Genomic DNA, 21,602 nt, shown 5'->3' on the forward strand with positions numbered 1-21,602 from the left:
CATTGCATTGAGCGTGGGTAACATGAAAGGCCGAAAGCACCTTAGGGGGGAAAGTCAGGTGTGGTCGTAACTGCACCTTGTCTTTGTGAAACCGAGTGGAACCACCGTAAGAGCCCTGAGCTCGGAGACTCGTCTGGCCGATGTAACGGCTACGAGGAAAGCTGTCTTCCAAGACAGGTATAGCAGCGAGCAGGTCGCTAACGGCTCGAATGGGGGAGACATAAGTCTGGTTAAAACTAGGTTGAGGTCCCAGGTTGGGGCTGGGCGGCATACTTGAGGGTGTAAGCGCTCCGGGACCTTGAACCCATAGAGTGTGAGAACACGGAATGACCACCTTAGCCTGGGTGGAAGGTAGAGAGAGCTGCCAAGTGTACCCTCAGCGATGACACCACTAGGTCCTGCTGTTGAAGGCCAGAGGTAGGCCAAATAGAGGGGATCGAGACCTCAGTAGGAGTAAGATCGAGCGTTTCGCACCTGTAGGAGAAACGCTTCCACTCGGCCAGGTACGTTGACCAGGTGGAAGGCTTCCTGCCACCCCGGTTTAGTCACGCAGCAGCCACACCGTGAGGTGTAGAGACTGAAGGTCCGGGTGACGAAGCCTGCCGTGGTCCTGAGTTATGAGGTCTCGGTGGAGTCGCAGTGTAATTGGGTTGGTTATTGACAGGTCGAGCAACGTGGTGTATCAGTGCTGCCTGGACCACGCTGGAGTGATCATGATGATGCACGCTCTGCCCCTGCGGAGTTTGAGTAGGATCTAATGAACCAGCGGGAACAGTGGGAAGGCATAAAGGAGTTGGCCCTTCCACGGCATCAGGAATGCGTCCGAGATCGATCCCGAGGAGAGACCTTGGAAGGAGCAGAACATCTGGCATTTCCTACTCTCGCGGTAAGCGAACAGGTCTATGTGGGAGAAAGGACGCTATCAGATTCATCGAGTGGGCCATGCAAAAGTCCCAGAGATGGATGGCCGCCTGACAAAAAGGGGGAGGACCATGTCCCTCCCTGGTTGTTTATGTAGCACATGGCCGTTGTGTTGGCTGTAAACACAGACACCACGGCCTCGCAGCTGCTGTTGGAACCCCTGGCACGCCAGGCTGACTGCTCTCATTTTTGGGCACTGATGTGGAATGCCAGCTCCCGAGAAGACCAAAGGCCTTAAGCTAGAAGGTGACCGAGGTGAGCACCTGAGCCGAGAGATGACACGTCCATCGTCAGGGGCAGTGAGGGCTGGGGCAGATGGAACGGCATCCCTGCCCACACCAGGGAGGGAGTTAGCCACCATTCTAGGGAGCCTAGGGTGCTCGAGAGAATGGTGATTATCATGACCATTGGGTCCCTGTCCGGGCGGTACGCCGAGGTGAGCCAGACTTGGAGGACAGAGGCGGAGCTTGGCGTGTTTGGTTACAAACTTGCAGGCAGCCATGGACCCAGGAGACCGAGACAAGTGCGAGCCAAGGTCGTTGGGAAAGTCTGCAGACCTCAGATGATTGCTGCCATTGCCTGAAACCGCGGCTGTAGTAAGCAGGCTCTGGCTAGGTCGGAGACCAGGATAGCCCCTAGGAAGTCCAACCTCTGCGTGGGAACCAGAGTGGATTGCTCTATAGTAACCATCAGGCCTAGACATGTGAATAGGTCCGTGACGATGCCCACGTGCTGAGTGATTTGTGTCTCGGAGTCTCCTCGGATAAGCCAATCGTCAAGATATGGAAAAACACATATTTGACATCGGCCATACACTTGGACAATACCCGTGGGACTGTAGAAAGGCCAAACAGCAGGACTGTAAACCAGAAGTACTGATGGTTGGCTAGAAAGCGGAGGTATCTCCTGTGTGGAGGGAAGATGGCGATGTGAAAGTACGCGTCCTTCATATCGAGGGCGGCATACCAGTCTCCAGGATCCAAGGACGGTATAATGGTTCCCAGGGATACCATGCGGAATTTCAACCTTATCATAAACTGGTTGAGTCCTCACAGGTCTAGGAAGGTGTGAGACCTCCGTTCGAGTGGGGGACTAGGGCATAACAGGAGTAAAACCCCTTGCCCCTTTCGTCCATCGGCATCTGCACCTCTTGTAAGAGGAATTGCTCGTGAGAGGGGTCCCTGAAGGGGGACAGGGTTGGAACAAATTCTAGGTGGTACCCATGCTCCACCGTGCGCAGGACCCAGCGATCTGAAGTTAACTGGGGCCACGCCAGGAGAAAGTAGGAGTGGGATCCCGGCCTGTGACTGGTACCTTGGAAGGTTTGTCTTTGGTCCCGGTGGTGATTGCGAGGGACCTTGACCTTGGCCCTCTAGGGGTCCTGACGTTTGTCTGCCACCATCTCGGCCGCGCCGTCTGCCAAAGTTCTGTCTCTGGCTAGGCACAGAGTACGGCGGTGTGGCCGGGGACGGAAAGGCCTGCGTTTGGTCGCTGGCGTATGCACGCTGAAAGAGCGCATTAGGACCCTGTTGTCCTTCAGGCTTTGCAGCCTGGGGCTGTCTTTGCCACGAAGAGGCCTTTACCATCAAATGGTAAGTCCTGAATGGCATACCGCAGCTCCGGCCGGAGGTTTGAAACCTGAAGCCATGAGATGTGCCTCATGGCAACACCTGAGGCCAGAGTCCTGGCTGCTGAGTCTGCTGCGTCCAACGAGGCCTGGAGGGATGCTCTGGGCACCTTTTTCCCTTCCTCCAAGAGGGCAGTGAACTCTTGGCAAGAGTTTTGAGGGAAAAACTCCATAAACTAAACTACTGCCACCCAGGTGTTATAATTATAGCGGCTAAGCAAGGCTTGTTGCTTTGCCACCCAGAGCTGAAAGGCCTCTGCAGAGTACACCTGGCGACCGAGTAGATTCATTCGCCTAGCCTCCTTCAATTTCGGGGCTGGCACCTGCTGGCCATACCGTTCCCTCTCCTTAACGGACTGAACGACTAGTGAGCAGAGAGGACGGACAGACAAGTAGTCGTACCCCTTAGAGGGCACCATACCGGGTCCTCTACCTCCGGGACCTCCTCCACCTGGAGGTCCATATGGCGTGGTACCCTCCTTAGGAGGTCTTGATGGGCTCTCAGGTTGTTGGTGGGCACATCAGAATCGTGATCCTGAACACAAGATCTGCCCGCGTGGGATGACACGGATGCGTGTCTGGATGGCCATGGAGGTGCTAAAAAAGCATGGGCAGAGTCTCTGACTCTATCAGACCTTGCCCAACTCGGCACCAAGGACCGGTACTGGGAGGCATACTGGTACCTGGAACGAGATCCAGACCTGCAACCAGAGCGGTGCCGGGAGGTCGACCGAGATCTCGAGACTCGAGGTCGGGAGAGGCTACGGGAGTCACAGTACCTGTAGCGGTGCTGGGAGTTGGAACGGTGCCGACAGTAGCGGGTTGGCGAATGGGATACCGACTGGTGCGGCGAGTGCGACCGGTAGTGAGGAGGAGAACAGCACTGGGACTGCAAGTGGTGTCGAGTGTGCCGACGGGACCTGGAGCATCTGCGGGACCGTGATCATGAACGGTGCTGCTCTGCTGTGCCGACAGAGGATGGTCATATCAAGGGAGGCTTGCCAAGAGACTGCATTACCCGCACCAGCGGTGCCGGGGTCAGGCAGCATCGACTCTGTCATGGCAATGAGATCCTCCACCGTTGGGAATGTCTCCAGTGTGGAGGGAACAGTAGGCTCAACCACAGTGCATACTGGGGAGCTGTCAGGCACCGGATTCGACGGCCCTCGTGGGACCGGGATCGACGGTACCGACATCATCAGAGCCTCGGCAGGTGTCAGTGCCGGGCGATCCCACTTAGACGAGCTCTCTGGCTGCGGTGCAGTTGGCACGGAAGCAGCAGGAGCAGGGAGCTCAACCACAGCGCGCGCCGGGGAGCCGTCAGGCACTGGATTCGACGGCCCTCGTGGGACCGGGATAGACGGTGCCGACGTCGTCGCCGGGCAATCCGACTTAGACAAGCTCTCTGGCTGCGATGCAGTTGGCACGGAAGCAGCAGAAGCAGTAAGCTCAAATACGGCGCATGCCAGGGAGCCATCAGGCACTGGATCCGACGGCCCTCGTGGGACTGGGATTGATGGTGCCGACATAGTCGGTGCCGCGGCAGGTGTCGGGGCCGGGCGATCCGACTTAGACGAGCTCTCTGGCTGCGGTGCAGGTGGCACGGAAGCAGCAGGAGCAGGGAGTTCAACCACGGCGCATGCCGGGGAGCCGTCAGGTACCAGCAGGAGTCGTAGGCTCTCTCGACCTTGGAGAGAGGGAGCGGTGCCGAGTCGACTTCGGTGCCGGCGACGGCCGGTGCCAAAAGGCCTTGGCAGTACCGACAGGGTCCGGTGCTGAGGAGGCGCTTCTGCCCGCCGCTTGATCATCGCTCGGTGCCAAAGGCGGAGGGGTAAGTGAAAGTCCCGCTCCTTTTTGTTCTCGGCTTAAAAGCCTTGCAAATGGGGCACTTAGCTGTCAAGTGTGATTCCCCGAGGCACTTCAAACAGGAGTCATGCGGATCTCCTGTCGGCATCAGCTTGTGGCAGGCCGAGCACAGTTTAAAACCCAGTGAGCCGGGCATGGGCTCTCGCACTGGGTGCAGGGAAAGGGCTACTCCCCGAACCCCGCTAGCTATTACTAAACTAACTATGCTAGTAAAGAAAAAACGTATAACTATACAAATATATATATAAAAGGATTATAACTATATACACAAGAACTATGAGTAGCTAGAGAAGTGGAGGTCAGCTAAGCCGCGCTCCACTGTTCCAACGACCGACATGGGTAGTAAGAAGGAACTGAAGGGTGGCTGGGTCGGCAGGGGTATATATCCGGCGCCATAGCTCCGCCACTCCAGGGGGCGCCCAGCCGACCCACCGAGTGTTGCTAGGGTAAAAATCTTCCGACGAACGTGCACGCAGAGCGCGCACACCTAACTGGAATGGATATGAGCAAGCACTCGAAGAAGAACTCTGCATATTAACTGGACAGAGATTACACTTCCTTCCTTTCTAGGAGACTGGCCTGGGATACAACAAACTGACAATTAAAATGGAGATGTTCTGCATGAGAAAGACAAAATGGGTGAGGTAATAACTTCTACTGGACCAACTTCTGTTGGTGAATGAGAAAAGCTTTTGAGCCACCCAGAGCTCTTTCTTCAGGTCCAAGCGTCACAGCTAAATGCAACATGGAACAGATTGTTTTAGTATAAGTAGTTAGCACATATTCTAAGAGACTATTCAAGATAGCATTGACCTGTTAACACCTCTGCAGTCATAGGACAGAATGGGAGGTTAGTAGGTTACAGATTGTTTTAATAAGCCATAAAACCAGTCAGTCTGTTCAGTCCATGATTTTTAGTGTCTAGCAGAGTCATGAAGTTAAACTCGCAGGCTCATCTTTTGAAAGTGTTCTAGGGGTTTCCTTTGAGGTTGAGGACTGACAAGTCAGACAGAGTATCAGAGGGTAGCCGTGTTAGTCTGGATCAGTAAAAGCAGCAAAGAATCCTGTGGCACCTTATAGACTAACAGACGTTTTGGAGCATGAGCTTTCTTGGGTGAATATGCATCTGAGGAAGTGGGTATTCACCCACGAAAGCTCATGCTCCAAAACGTCTGTTAGTCTATAAGGTGCCACAGGATTCTTTGCTGCTTTTACAAGTCAGACAGAGAGTGATGGCTTTGTGAAAAGTGTTCACTCACAGGTGATGGATGTTTTTTGTATTTTATCATTTTCCTGTGAGAGTTCATTCAATAGCATAGTGATTGTCAGGTTTCGCTCACATAGTTGTTTATTGGGGCATTTAGTGCACTGGATGAGGTCTACCACATATTGTGATAGGCATGTATTTAGGAGTACAACTACTAGGCCACTGGGCTATTTCACTGCAAATTACATTTTTGATTATTCCCTGGATATATTATAACACAAATTTAATGCTTTAAATTACAGCAACAAATGATGTCAATAACTAAATCCTCATTTGACAGTTTCATATTTTAAATTATCAGGTTTGTACTCTTCTGTCCCAAGTGCACTACAGCAGGCTCTCTTTTTTGTTAGCTCTCATATTCAACATGTACATGAGGCAATCTAATGGTGATAGTGAGATGATGAGGCCTTCTATATGTAAGATCACTCCAAGTTCTAAATCTCTAGGTTATCAGATTCAAACTGCAACTCTCCCAATGTTTAGACGAGAAATCAGCTTGTGCTCTAGCTTGCTGAAACTCTCAGATAAGATAAAGATATTATTGATTGGAAATATATACAGAAATATATCTGACTGAGGGAGTTTTCCCATCCTTTGTTACTCAGGTTTGTAATTTGGAGGATCTTAGTGGATTCTTCCACCCTTCTTAATATCCAAAGGGCAGAAATAGCAAGAGTACTTTCCCTCCCTCCAAATCTGCACTATTCAGAAGGAGGCAACTATTTTTTGTCCAACTATGGACACTGCCAGTGTTACCCGTCTTTTTGTGACCCTGAGATTGACTTTCTGCAAAATGTTCTACCATAAATTGGATTATATCCGAAGATAATTCACAACTTCAGCTATCGCAGTGTAACATAATGGTATTTTTTCAAAGGTAGCATATTGCACTTGAACTCCAGAGACTGCACTAGCTTCCAACAAATTCATCTTTAGGTGCATTTAACAAAAAAAATTTGCAATGGTTAGATTCCTGGTGTGTTAAGACCACTGCCTATCATGCTGACCAACTCTGTCTCATTGTTTTCTTGTACTCCCCAATTAGTCTGTCTGTATCCATCTATTGTCTCTTTCCTTGTACTTAGACTGCATGCCTTTGAGAGTAAAGATTATTTTTTCTGTTCAGTATTTATACAGTGCTTGGTACAATGGGATCATGGTTCATAAGTAGGACTCCTACGCACTATAGTGATACCAATAACAACCACTTTCAATATTTGGGTCTTGTATGCCTTAGAGATTCTCTCTTCTCCTGTTTTACCCCTATAGTTCAGACCAGTCCCCACAATGTTCCGAGAGCAGAGCTCTCTTACTATCGGACTATTGGCTCTGGAACGTAACCTTTTACACCACTCTTGGTTTAAGAGACAAAAAAGACAGATCTTAGATGCACTTCATAGCTTATCTATTTTCTCAGGCTTAATCTACAGAGATGGAAATATAGGAATAAGAAGTTCAGGCTTTTAGATTTAATACGTTACAAATTATTTAAGCAATGACACAGGGTCACACTGAATATTTCTATATGTATTTACAAGTGTTTGATACATACATGCTCCTAAAGCCTTCCACATGCATGTTTTAATCAAAATAAATAACTTGACATGCAAAATACTAATTCTCTCTCATGGTTAATTTAACATGCTCATGTGATCTATCAAACACATATACAAAATAATCGGTCTTTGGCATCAGAAAATGTTTTTACAATGCCAAAAATTAGAATACAAAAATTTATAGGTTTAGCTTCTGACCCACCAGTTCCTCAACAAAAGCAATCGTTTCAATTCACAAGGTTAGTCTGGTGGGCAGAATTTTTAGTTTTAATTCTCCAAAAATCTATACAAGTTCATTTACTCTAGGAAGTGGGATACTATTCAATATAATTAAGAATAGAAACCCCATTAAAAATGTGTTTACAAACATCAAAGTGATTTCAAAAGTGACTATACCAGTATTCGCTCAATGAGCATGTCATAATACTGCTCAGCAAGCTGAGGTCGACAGAGCACAAACCGACCAAGCAACTCCACAGCTGCTTCTCGTACACTAGTGGAGTTATCCATTAACCGTCCGTGAACACCTCGTTGCATATCCAACTAAAAAAAAAAAGGAAAACACGAATGTAAAGTATGGAAGAACAGAATTTCTTTTAAATGTGAACAGAAGAATGCATGTACATTACAGATAGTTTCCCTTTTTTTACCCTGGCTAGAATGCTGGGGTCTACAGCAACAACCTCAGACAAACACTTCATGGCTTTTGTTCGAACTGCAATCGCATTTTCACCAAGCACACGCAGAATCTAATAAGAAAACAAAAGTGACATTTTAATCGCTTTTGGAAAGTAGCAAGCAGTGTTCAATGAAAGCAAAAATACAAATGGAATAACATGCAAAAGTCAAACTAAAATGAGAACAATCAACTACCAAAAATCAAACAAACTTTTAGAAAGTGAGGGGATACATGTGAGTGATGACTTTCCTGCACTGATATTGGAGCCTGGGATTCTCCCTCACTATGATAAGCCATAACCCAAATTTGATCCATAGGGTCCATCCATTTATTTTAACTCTGTTTTTCCTATCCACATGTCGCTTTATTATCCTCCAAACAGGATTTGTGCACCTCAACTTTGAGATAGCTCTGTTAAGTGGATCAAAGAAAGTTATGTGACCCAAAGCATTACCTGGAGCTCAAATGTATCACGATGTCAACATGTTAGTGCTCCTCTCCCAGTCAGAAAGAAGGAACACTAAGGTCACTTGGTCAAACCATGACCATCAGCATGACAGCACCATTCATTGCAGGCAAATGATTGAGCTGGTTTGTATGTCCAATTTAAAATTTATACAGTTATATGAACTATCTATGAAGACATGTTTTATGAGGTCATGGTCCCAATCAGGCATGCATTTTAGAAAAATCTGTGAAAAAGGTTTCAGCATTTTTTAGTTATCTTTTTATTGTGCCCATCTAGTTGATGGATCTCTACATATGCACAAATCAAACAATATATGTACAGTATGGTATGTGTAATATACATGCAGGAAAAAAGAAAAATAAGCATGTGCTCTCAATACATAACATGAAAACATGTGGTGTTATCATGACCTATTAAATACCTGTGCTCAACAATGAACAGACATTGCACACTACCCCATAAGTGTTTGGAACCAGGAAACCAACTGTATTTCACAGCATTAAGACTTCTGGCACAGTTTACCTGTGTCAAATAAATATCGAAGCTCTGGGCAAACGGCCTCATAGAGGCCAAGTAGCGAACAATCAAGCAAGCATCTTCATAGTCCACAGTATCAGAATTCATCCTGCAATAAAATTAAACACAATACTTGAGAGTTATTTATTAAAAAACAAAACAAAAAAGCTTATAAGTCAAATGAGCAGGTAACACACTAAACCCATAATTACTGAAACTTACTTCAATGTACTGAACTGAGAGGGTGCAGTTTTAATGATACTGCGAAGAAATTTTTTACGACCTTCTGCTCTATGCATGATTTGTCCTGTTGTCTCAACTTCTTTTGCATGGTGAGTTCCTTCCGATGAATCCTCATCCTTCTGAGATTTCATTGCTTTCTCTGTCTCCATAGTTGTGTCACGAAACCATTGAGCTATATAAAATTTCCGAGAAAACTGGAGAAATGCAACAAGATGGGCAGAAAAAACAAAGAGTGATTATTAATAGTTCCTTTTCAAGTTGTGAAGAAATTAAATTGGGTCCAGGCAAGTATTAGCCCTCAGTTCAGAGCTATTCAACATTTTTGTTTGAGCCTTGAAAGGCAGACTGGAGAATGTGTTAGTCTAATACAAACAATGCCACTGACAAGAACCAAGGGATTATAGTAGATAAATAGTATATGTGGATGTCTACAGTGTCAAGTATGGCATTTAGGAAAGAGAGTCAGTCTGAATGCATAAAATACAAAGTAAACAATGTGCTCTGAATAGAATTTAAGCACTGGCAGGCAAGGACCATTATAAACATTATGACTGAATTTCAATAGAATGGGTCTACTAAGATTTCAGCTACTTTAGAGAGATGCATGCTATGAATAGTTTTGGGATTAGAACGAGGGTATAACCAAGGCACAAGTATGTCTGTCTCAGAGCCTTGGGGAATAAACCATTCCTTTAATGAAGTTATATTTATATAGACCTAATACATCCAGAAAATTGAAATTTACCAGTAATGAGGCATCAGTCTCTGTGTTTTCATCCAAATAATCTAGCAATGCTTTTTGCAGCTGCTGGATTTCATCTTCTCCTCCTGAAACCTGTAATATGTAGCAAGATACATTCATCAGATATATCTTACAGTTGCAAATATGATCAAGAAATCATTATACACACATGCATATAAATTAATGTAATGTAAAAGCACACAATTAATTATGTTGACAATAATTCCAAACTATTTAGATAATTTTTATAAATAAATCATCAATAAAACTGCAACATACAAACCAGATTATACATGAGGGACATTGTCCGGCTATGCCGGAAGAAGGGCAGGAGACATTGGATGCAGTTTAATTAGGCCACAGCTATTCTTAAATGTCAGAATACCTGGCAGATAAAAGCGTACAGTGCAGGTAATTCCATAATCATTTACATATATCTGGGAGTGGGGACTATTGTCAGCCCTAACCCTTTAACTAGCCTAGTCTCCAGCCAATCCGGTGCTGGGACCTCACCCCCCCATCTCCAGGGCCAGTGCTACCATTTAGGCAGACTACGCGGTTGCCTAGGGTGCCAGGATTTGGGGGTACCAAAAAGTGGCGCCCTCCAATTTTTTTTTTTAAGTGTTTGAGCGGCCGCTGCCCTGGGAAGGAGAGGGAGTCTGAGCTGCTACCGGCAGCCCAGAGATTCCCCTGGGTCAGCTCGCCGAGGCCAGCAGCCCAGGGATTCCCCTGGGTCAGCACGCCACCACCAGCAGCCGACAGCCCAGGGATTTCCCTGAGTCAGCGCACTGCCGCCAGCAGCCGGCAGCCCAGGGATTCCCCTTAGTCAGCGTGCCGCTGCCAGCAGCCGGCAGCCCAGGGATTCCCTTGGGTCAGCGCGCCACCGCCAGCAGCCGGCAGCCCAGGGGTTCCCCAGGGTCAGTGCGCCACCAGCAGCCCAGGGGTTCCCCGGGGTCAGTGCGCCGCCAGCAGCCCGGGGGTTCCACCGTGCAGTCACTGCTTCGCTTCTCCCGCCTCCCAGGCTTGTGGCGCCAATCAGCTGTTTGGCACCACAAGCCTGGGAGGAGAATTAGAGCAGGACAGCGTGCTTGGAGAGGATATGGAGCAGAGGTGAGCTAGGGTGGGGAGATACTGCAGGGCTCCCCGGGCCTGGGGGTGGGGAGCTGCTGCAGGGCTGCGGGGGGCGCTAGGTGGAACTTTCCCCTAGGGCGTGAAAATTCCTTGCACCAGCCCTGCCCATCTCCCTCAAACAAGAGTTATGGAGGACTATAAAGGAGGGAGAGTTGGCTCCCTGCCATACTAATCATAGGAGCACTGAACTCCCTCCACTCCCTGTTTCCACTTCTTTAAAGAATATCTCCTTTAAATCCTTCACTAAACCATTTTATCTGATCACCATATTCCTTCCCTACAGAATACCTACACTGGACATCCACCCCATGCTTACATAATGAGTTGCAACATCAAAACCTAACCTTCGTTTCATGTTTGTCACCACAAAGCCTCAATACACTGTGAGGAAGATGAGAAAACCCTATCTCACCTTGGTCAATCTGGAGGAGAGGGAAAAAATTCCTTCCCAGCCTCCTCCCCGAGGCCCTTGAAACAAATGAGTAGCACAATGCCCACAATGGATTATGACAAAACCTGGTATTTAACCTACTTCCATGGATGAGAGGGTAGGGGCTGTTCCACCTGGTCCAGGTAAAAGCGGGCTTTTCCTGTACCAGTGTGGACCTAAATAGTCTCCCTTCTCTTCTGATCATTGGTCTGAAGATACTGCAGAAAATCACTTCACACACCTTTTCCTACAAGCCAGACAATGGCCACTATCACTTAACAGAAACAACTGTACAACAGAATGTGACAGAGGAAAATAAACTGTCTTCCAAAAATCTTACTGGTTTAATATTCAAGTCTGTGATGTTCTTATGGCCCCTGTTATTGTAAAAAAAATGCCTAAGGATGTAAATCACACAAAACAGTCTGACACAGACAAATCAAGAAACATTGTCTGTTGTGTTACAAATATTAGACACTGGAACGGCAGGTTGCTTAGGTCACCAGGGCAAAAAGGCAGGAAAAAGAAGGGAGAAGTTGACAGAAACAGTCTCATTAATTTTGACAAAGCAAGTTTATCTGTTAGTAACTGTTGTCCAAGGATGTAACATCTACACAAACACCACAGATTTCATGTGCTCAGATATATCTAAAAAAATCAGAGCTCATTGGGGCTGCACAAGTGTCCCTTCAATGATCTGAAGTGAAGTTATAAAAGAAACTAAGAGAGGATACTCTGAAGAGTGGAGAGTTGGGTGGGAATGTGACTCTGCATAGGCATTTATAAGAAAAGAACTGTTACTGTAAGAAATCTTTTTTCACCTTTTATAACTATTTCTGTAGATCCATATTCTTTGAAGACTAGCAAGATTTCAATTTAATTAATATTAGTCAACAAGATTTAGATTGAAAGCTCTTTGTGGCAGGACTCTTGTCTTTCTATTTGTTCTGTGAAATGCCTAATAAAATCTGAGTGCTTAAAAGAATGAAAAAAACAAAGCACTAACTGCTCAAGAGGACAGTTGAAGAGATTGAAGAACTACTTGCCCAAAATGAGCATCAAATTGAAATGCTAAATCAAGAGAGCAGTGCTTTGTAAAAATAGAAATGAGCTCCAGGAGGCTAATGTACAAATGATTGGGATAAGAATGCCATTTGCACAATGGAGATAAAATTCCATAAATCCTTTGTAAAGTGCTTTAAGATCTATGGATGAGAAGCATTACATAACAGCCAGAGTCTAGACCGCAATTTATCCGGTACATTGCTAATTTATAACAGCTTTAAATGTAAATCGAATCTATTTAGAATGTCAGAACAGAATCCATTCTCTACTAGATCTAATTCTAAAAGCTATAAATAACCTACCTCTATTACTTTCTAAAGAGTTCTGTCTTAAGTAATAATGCAACACTGTATGCAACATTGATATGTAGAGGAGTTTCCCTTGTAGCACGTGTGTTTTAGAGGAGAAATGGAATATCAATGGTCTGATTCAAGTCAGTCAAACTAGCTGTGGTAAAAATTTTGGATAAGGACATAAAAATAACTTTTTCTTGTGAAATATTAAAAATGAGGATTGCTGTCCTTGCCTATGTTATTGCAGCCAAAGAGGCAGTTTTTAGAAATAAATGAGAGATGTAACACTCTCTCAAGGGTTCATAATGTGTCTACATAAGGAGAGGTTATTTACCTTGTACAGTAAATGGAGTTCTTTGAGGCATCTCTCCCTATGGGTGCTCTACTTCAGGATGCATGTATGCCCATGCACTCTTGAGCTGGATTTCATCAGCAGTGTCCACAGGTCCACATCTGTGCCACATATATCCTCATGCTTCAGTGCGAGGTTACATGGGGGCTGTGGACCTGACACTGCTCCAGTTTCTTCTCAACCATGAAAGTCTAGTGAGAAGACTGAGGCAGAGGGGAAGGAGGTCAGATAGTGGAATGCCCAGAGGGGGACACATCTTGAAGAACTCCTTTTCCTGCAGAAGGTTAAGTAACTTCTCCATCTCTTCAAAGAGCGACCCATTGGGTGCTCTGCTTAAGGAGATGCTCAAGTACAGAGGCGGATGCCGAGGTGGTATATTCAGTATGGACCATAGAACAGCATTACCGAAAGCTACGTTAGCTCTGGAAGCAGGCACCAGAGTCAGAAAACACATGCATCAAAGACCAGACAGTACTAGTTCAAGCCTGTCAATGCAGGCTGAGAGACTCACTGGGAGGCCAAAGAATGACATAGGCATCTCCCATTGAGTTGTGGCTGTGCCTTCCTCTCAAACAAAATCATCTGCACTTTGCATTGGATGGTCTCACAAAGAGATCTATTTCTGGATGACCCCAGGTAAGAGACATCCTTTGGAACCTGCATTGTTCAGTTCCCACACATGGTGGATGAAGTACAAAACTGTGTTCTGTAGTCCTGGAAGATAAACCACTGAGATCTGTATGTGGTGTGATACATACCAGTTGCAGATTTTTACTGACTTGGCACATAAGAAGTAGGGTCCTGTTCCTCTTTGTCGATTGATATAATAAACAGGTACTGTGTTGTCCAGCATTATTCTGATTGGGTTGCCTGTTATGTGGGAAAGTAAGTCCTAGCAAGAGTAACGAACTGCTCTGAATTTGAGTATGTCGATGTGGAGGTTTGCCTCTCATGGGATCCATTTGCTTTGAGCTGTGAAGTCCTAATACAGTGCATCCCAACCTACCAGGGAGGTGTTTATGATGATGATCCTTGTGGGAGGAGGTTGTGAGACTGGCACTCCCACACACAAGTTTTTATGGATCTTTCCATCAATTTAGAGAATTAAGGACCCTATGAGGTAGGGACACACTCTTGGATAGATTGTGCTTGGGGCATAAGCGGTTCTCAGCCAAGCTTGAACCTGGGAGTATAATCTTGCCAAGGGTGTCAAAAATGTACAATTTGGCTTGTGGCCCAGGAGTTGCAGGAAAGCCCTTGCTGTGATTTGTGAGAGCAAAACAGCGATAAGATGGGATAAGATGGTGGGAGGATGAAAAATATCCTCATCTGGAGGAGGAAGATTTATGGGAAGGTGGTATTTATTCATCCACAGCTGGATCTGGCTCCTCTGTAAGATCCACATGTGGAGCAGGACCAGAGGATGGGGGAGGGGGTGAGCGTCTCAGTGGTACCTGTGTAAGAATGTGATGTCTCCTGAGAACTGGACTGAGGAGGTGACTTTCTCCTTCTCTTATCCCATTTTTTTTGAGGGTACTCGAAGAACTGGGTAGGTACTCAACTTAAGTTTCAAGGTATACACTTAATGACAGCCTTTCAAATAATTTTTTGTTCTTAGAATGACCAAAACCTGATGAACCCCAAAATGGTATGGAGGTTATGCCAAAATAGATGCCTGATGGACCTTTTCAAATCAATAAATATATACCTACATCCAAAAAATTGTGGAACTCACACAGATGTGGGTGACAAAGCCTTATTCAATATTCCTGAAAGAAGCAGTTTCCATTTCCAAGAATAACATTTTTTTGCTTTAAGTTTTCTGGCTGTAAGATATTTCCCTTCTTAAGCACTCAATGTAGTTTATTAGGGTGCAACAATCCTATTTGCCATGTGAAAAGACTGGATCTGGATTCAGAACCCAGTGATGAAGCCAAGATAGAAGCCCAAACACCAAGAGTAGGAGGAAAAGTAGCTCCAATTACAAGCCCATGAGAGATGAGTAACAAGGATGTTGAGTCCAAATAAGAGCTGCTAGAGTTACGCACACGATCTATCCTTAGGGAATTTCCTTGATAACATCTGGCAGCAGAGGCAGGAAGGAATAAATATACAGTTTTGCCCCAGTTCAACAACAGAGAATCTAGCAGAGAACTCAAATCTGCTCTTGAGCAGGAAAGTGGTCACTTCACACCGTTTCTTGTAGCAAAGAGGTCTCCATCTTGTGAGAAGAGACTGAACCACCCATGTTGCTCTTGATGCCTGCAATATACCAGCATATCATTCTTTTTTCCTGCAAGATAAAGAGCAGTGTAATGATTCTGGAGAAATACAACATTTCCAGAGAATTATCACTTGGCATAAATGTCTTAAGTAAGATGACCCTTGTTTACATAGTATACAGCTGTGGTATTGTCCATAATATGCTTTCTTGAATAAATGTTTTTAGAGCCCAACATATTGCCCAGTGCAGTTTCATTTCCCATGAATTCCAATGATCAGGCAGAGATGCACTAAGAGGAAAGAGAGGAGCACTGTGCCAAAGCACAGATATCTACCTCTACCACTTCCTATGGAGATTGGGGAACTGAAAGAGATCCCTTTTAGAACATTCTTCTGTACTACCCAATGCAGCATCCTTAGAATCTTTGCAGGTATTGAGACAAGTTAACAAATTCATCCTTCCTGGAAGAATAATTTGTGCGGAAACCAGTGATGTAAAAGTATAGTTTGATGTTTTGCACAGGATGTGATGTAAACTGACGGTCATGAAACCCATAAGTCTCAAAACAGACTGAACAGACTTTGGTCATTTAGTTGATAAATATTCTAAATCTCCATAAGTTTCTCCTCTGGTAGAAATACTGCTGCCACAGAAGAATATGAAGTGGTTCCTATGAAAGTCATTCTCTGGTGGAGTTACAACTAATTTCAGACTCTAATCCTTAAGATTGGGAGTGAAACTGGGATCAAATAAATTTGAAATGACTCTGAACTCCAGTTCTGACCATGCCTGATCCAGCCAGTGACCAGGAAAAAACAGACACAAATCCATAGGCATTTTTAATAGACAGCCTAAAACTAGGTATTGTGAAACACTCATGGCATAGTGGAGAGCCAAAAAAGGAACACCTTGTACTGAAAACTGTTGCCTCCCTCACAGAAATGGAGGCAGTTCTGATGAGTAGCACTGATAGAACCTTGGGAGTACATGTCCTCTAAACAGAGCTCCAAACCAGTCCAGATGGCACAAAGTAATGTGACTCATGCAAGATTCATCATTTGGAAATTGAACCCACAGCTATATTACTATAGTTTTCTCAAATGCGTATGAAAGTAGCTCTAACTAAACAAATAGATTTGCTCCTTCTTTGTGTTCGGACACATGTGCTGACTTTAATGACTAAAATGATTTTTACTCCTCTTTAGAGAGAGCAGTGAGTTTGATTCTATTCCTTCATGTGCATCATCACCACACAGTGGAACAGAATTGTTCAGCAGTTTTAACCCAGTGGAGATAAGGGGTTGGCACAAGAGCAACTGAGGCCCTAATAGCATGAATCTTTACTATTGAAAATCATATGTGAGGTTGAAAGAATCCAGTCCTGATTCTCAAAATCCAGGATGAGTTTATAGGGCTGGTAGTTAGAAAAGACATTTTTATTTATAATCTGAGTACATCTGATGAATTCTTAAAGAGATAATAAAGATGGACTCCTCAAATGGCACTTTTACATAATGACTTTTCAGAGCAGAATAGCACTTCAGACATTTTTAATGTCTCCATCTGTATTGTTATCTAGGCACCAAATCATATGGATCTTATATATACCTGTTTTAAGATTCGAGCTATGGATCCTTGATCCATTTTGCTAGTGACTGCATCTTTCCTCAATCTTGCAGCTACAGTTCCAAGATAATCAAGTGATGCCACTCTCAAAGCCATCTCTGTAGACTTGTTACTGAACTGATGAACCTAACAAAAGCAGGATAAAATGTTATCTACTCATTACTGTACCTGCAGTGTTTTTCATAATATACTATTTGATCTTACTCAGAAATTCATCAACTAACAAACTGAAAAAATTATATCATTTACAATGGCCACATATTTGTTTGAAGTGTTGCTGTAGATGTGTTAGTCCCAGGATAAGAGAGAGACAAGATAGTTGAGGTAATATATTTTATTGGACCAACTTCTGTTGATGGAAGATAAAAGATTTAAAGCTTCACAGGGCTCTTCTTTGGGAAAGAAAATCAGTGTGTCTGAGCTAAATACAAGTTGGGACAGATTGTTAAGCATAAGGGGTTAACACATGTTGTGGCAGACAACTTGAAATGAAGCGGGCAATTGAGGATTAGCAAGCAGAAACAAATTGTTGTAATGAGCCATAGAACCAGTGTCTCGGCTGAGTCCATGCTTTTAAGTATCTAGCAGATTTATGAATTTAAGTTACTAAAGATATAATAATAAATTATATTACCTCACTATCTTGTCTCTCTCATAACCACATATATAATATTTTAACATTAATATCAAATTCATTTCCTTCACTATTGGGCCCTCCCTGCAAAAAATACTCCTGAGATTTTTTTTTTTTAATGGTCCTTCTAACCAAACTAACTAGACAGGATGCATCTTGTACAGTGGATTTGATTAGAAGTATCATTCAAAAAAAATCAAAAAAATCTCCGGAGTATTTTTTTGCAGGGAGGGGCCCAGTGGTGAAGAAAATGAATTATATATAAATATGAATGAAATGTGTGCACATTTATGTTATACTTATGTAATCTACCTGCCATATGTACACCAGTGAACTGCAAATTACTATCTAGCTGGATTAATCAGGGCCATGATTATAAATTATTTGTGCTATTGCCCAGAAACAAGCCCAAATTACTGCTTTAGTCTCATAACAAATGTCTGCCAGTATTACTTATCACAGTGACTTATGAATTTCAGACATTCTATATCAACTAAAATGTTTAATTTATTTGACTCATAGCATTCGCTAAGTTAACGTTTATACTTGCAAGAAGACTAAACTACTGAATAATATTTTTGTGCTAAATGAGCAGCCTAGAGAAGCTATCATATATGAGTATCTGCAGATGTTAGTGGGTTTTATCTGATATGAGTCTATGCAGCTATTGGGTGCTATGGACTAGAATTTTAATGTGAAAAATATCCCCCACAGAAGGATACAAGTGACCTCCACTGAGCAACATAGTCCATGGTGTAATTTTTTTTCAAATGACTTACCAAATACAATAATTTTCCAAACTAAACTTCACTATCTGTATACTATTCAGTATATTATATAATATACCAATATACATAAGCAGAAAATTCTTAAATGAAGCATGAAAATTATATATTACAAACAAACATTTAAATATTAATAAAAGATTATATCAACATAAAACAAGTTTTCATTATGATGAAAAGGAATCATCATCATCATGGCAAATCCCAAAGGGACATAGCTGGCTTGTAGACTGAGCAGTGCCATATCGATCTTCAGCGAGGTCCTTCCACTGGCTGGCTGGCTGATTAGCCTCTGTCCATCATTGCCACTCTTATTATGGCAAAGCCAGAAAACTCACGTGGCATTAGATCTGATCATTCTACTATCACCAGATCTTTACCTCGGGACAGCTTTTTGAGAAGATGGCTAAATTTAATAAGAATGTGCAGCACTTTATATTACTATGATACATTGGAAATACTGTGGTCTCTTACCAACAACCTTCCTAATAAGCTAAGTAACAGCTCAGCAGCAGGCCATTCTGGCTTGTTGACCGTGGAAAGAAGATCTTGAACAAAGTTCTCAAACAGTGGCCTATAATCCTCTTCTCCTTGTTTACTACCACATCTGTTTAAAGGAAAACAATGAAAATGTTATATAATAATCATGTACTAAAAAGAGTCAACTTTTTTTTTTGTTATTTGTTCTAAAGTACAAAAACATGTGTATTTCTAAAACTAGATAGGCTTGAATCATCAACAGAAAGAATCATTCTAATTTAGCTATGTTTTAAAGCAATACATCCTATAAAGAACAGAGTAAATGTAGCTAAAATTTCATATTAAAAAGTAGGACAAATGAGGGTAGCCCTTTCAATACTCCACATTACAATGAAAGAGACCTAGGATTCGTTCCCTGGTCCAGTCTCTTATTTCTTTATCTAGCACTAGTTTCAACTACTGGAGACACAGGTTTTTTAGTACTTTATGGAGGTATTATAAAAATTTTACAGACTTTTCAGATAATGACTACAAATTCTACATGTGTGCTCTCATCTCCCCTCCAAGGGTAAGAAAAAAGTCCTCAGTCTATTTTGGAGAATTTGGTACTCTGGCATCTAAAGTGAATGTATGTTAAATGGATGAGATAAGCCTGAAGATCTTGCTTGTATCTGCAGGATGAATACATTAGATATAACAGGGTTTCAAGTCTGCATACAGGTAAATAAATCAGGTTCCCTAGTTCATAGTGGAATAGTGCACTGAGGAGGTATTCTCTCTTAACTCAGTCTCTGGCCTTAATATAAAGGGTGATATGAAGTCTTGGTATCTCTGGTCCATAAACAGCAGGTGCAGTGGAGAAAGATCAAATCAGAGCCTGGCTTGTGATGATTTGGTTATGTTTCAGAGGTATGTAGTTTAATAAAAAAAAATGAGGTTAATTTCTTTAAAACTAATTCTGATTAGTTGTTATGGTAGTATAGTATACATTAAATGCTTAATCCGTAAATCATGTTCTTCTTTCATATCACTGGTGACTTATGCAACACCCTTGGTGAAAGCTGAAATCTTCCACTTTGTATTATGTGGAATAAGCTATCGCATGTAGATTCTCACGTGTGTAAACAGCTCCCTGCAGAATTTCTGATGTATAAAAAGTTCTGTGCATAGAGCTACCTACCTGTCATGGAATTTTAAACTACTTGCAAGTTTCTTTAACTGGAGCAATCTGACATATGAAAGTAACTTAATTTTTCCAGATTTTCTGCAAAATGTATAAGCTTGAACTACACTTCAGCTGCTTGCAATTTTGCAATTGCAGGTTCAGACTTCATACATTTTACAAGATTTGTGAAGAAACCTTAGTGACTATCAAGACTTGCTGAACCTCTAAGGAGTTCAAAATTCATAGCTCCATGCAATAGTTCTCAGCAGGTCTTAATGAATAAAACAAATGTGAGCTTTCTTTTTAAGACAGAACTTCACAAAAAAGTATTCATAAAATGAAAAATCTCTTTTTACAATGTCCTACACTTAAAAATACCATGTCAAATTCAAACTCCAATTTTTGCCACAAAAATTTCTATTGATTAAAATTTTAGAACTTTAAGGAGTGCCAAATGAGAGTCTATAACAGAGTTAAAATTGTAATTATGAACCACAAACATCAAAACACAACTAAAGAGTGTGCTAACACTTACTTCTTAAGGAAAATGGAAAGGAAGTTTTGTGCTGTTCTCATGGCTGTTTCATATGAGTTAGTAATAAGGACATCTTGATCCACCTAAAAATAATAGCAAAATTCATTTGTTGAATGTACAATATATGAAAACATGACCCTCCAATCCAGTATTTTCAGTACATCATGTATGCAGAACACACACATAACACTGCTCCATGGGCTGGACCACTGTCACACAACAAGTACATATGCACACTCCTATATGAAATAGTTTCATCTAAATGGTCTTACTTTTTTGTTTGACTCCTCTTCTGAATTAGAATCCTTCTCCACTGATGGCAGGTGCACAACACACTGAATAAGCTGCAGAACCAGTGCAGTTACCATCTGAATATACATAGGCTCTCCATCAGTATCACTACTGTTTAACCTGTTGGAGAAAACAAACAGTATATCATTATAGTTAAGAGGCACAATACAAAGGACTTTTAACCCTAACTCCTATCTACCTACATTATTAAAACCTGATAAGTCAAGTTCTCTGGGTTCTAAATGAGTACCTATAGCTTTACCAAATATTCCACTGTAAAGGGAAAAAACAAAATACAATTCTTGTGAGATCCATACAAAATTCATTTTATCCTATATAGATTATTGTACAACCCTCTTCTCAGTAGTATGTGAGGTGCTTTCAATAGTGCATTAAGTACTCAAAATGCTGACTCCAAAGCAAAAGCCTAAATTATTCTCAGATCTATGTCATTATTAGATAATGAAGGTACATAGGTGTGCGCATGCCGTGTGTACAGTCGTCGGAAAGATGTTCCCCTAGTGGTACTCATCGGGTCGACTGTGGAGCCCCCTGGAGTTGTTCTTTCATGGGGGTGTACGTAGGTCCCTACCAACCCGCCACCTCTTCAGTTCCTTCTTGCCGGATACTCTGGCAGAAGGGAGACAGGTGGGTCTTGGAAAGAACATGAGCAACACATCTCAAAAAACAACAATTATGTAA

At 43.0% G+C, this 21,602-nt stretch overlaps 1 protein-coding gene across 4 annotated transcripts in view; it reads right to left on the reverse strand.

Moving 5' to 3' along the window:
- NIPBL (NIPBL cohesin loading factor) overlaps window positions 1-21,602 on the reverse strand; it is a 328,437-nt gene that overhangs the window by 59,121 nt on the left and 247,714 nt on the right. For 3 of the 4 annotated variants that reach the window (XM_030567520.1, XM_030567523.1, XM_030567522.1), the window contains 10 exons: window positions 20,882-21,020; window positions 20,610-20,692; window positions 18,904-19,036; window positions 16,993-17,136; window positions 15,355-15,453; window positions 9,893-9,982; window positions 9,127-9,341; window positions 8,911-9,013; window positions 7,891-7,989; window positions 7,637-7,783 (listed from right to left, as the gene is read on the reverse strand). In XM_030567520.1, the coding sequence (XP_030423380.1) occupies window positions 7,637-7,783; window positions 7,891-7,989; window positions 8,911-9,013; window positions 9,127-9,341; window positions 9,893-9,982; window positions 15,355-15,453; window positions 16,993-17,136; window positions 18,904-19,036; window positions 20,610-20,692; window positions 20,882-21,020 (1,252 nt within the window). The remainder of the gene's footprint in view (window positions 1-7,636; window positions 7,784-7,890; window positions 7,990-8,910; window positions 9,014-9,126; window positions 9,342-9,892; window positions 9,983-15,354; window positions 15,454-16,992; window positions 17,137-18,903; window positions 19,037-20,609; window positions 20,693-20,881; window positions 21,021-21,602) is intronic. The other variant, XM_030567521.1, reaches the window with a different exon arrangement.

The sequence above is a fragment of the Gopherus evgoodei genome, chromosome 6, assembly GCF_007399415.2.
Source record: "Gopherus evgoodei ecotype Sinaloan lineage chromosome 6, rGopEvg1_v1.p, whole genome shotgun sequence".
Classification (NCBI taxonomy): Eukaryota; Metazoa; Chordata; order Testudines; family Testudinidae; genus Gopherus; species Gopherus evgoodei.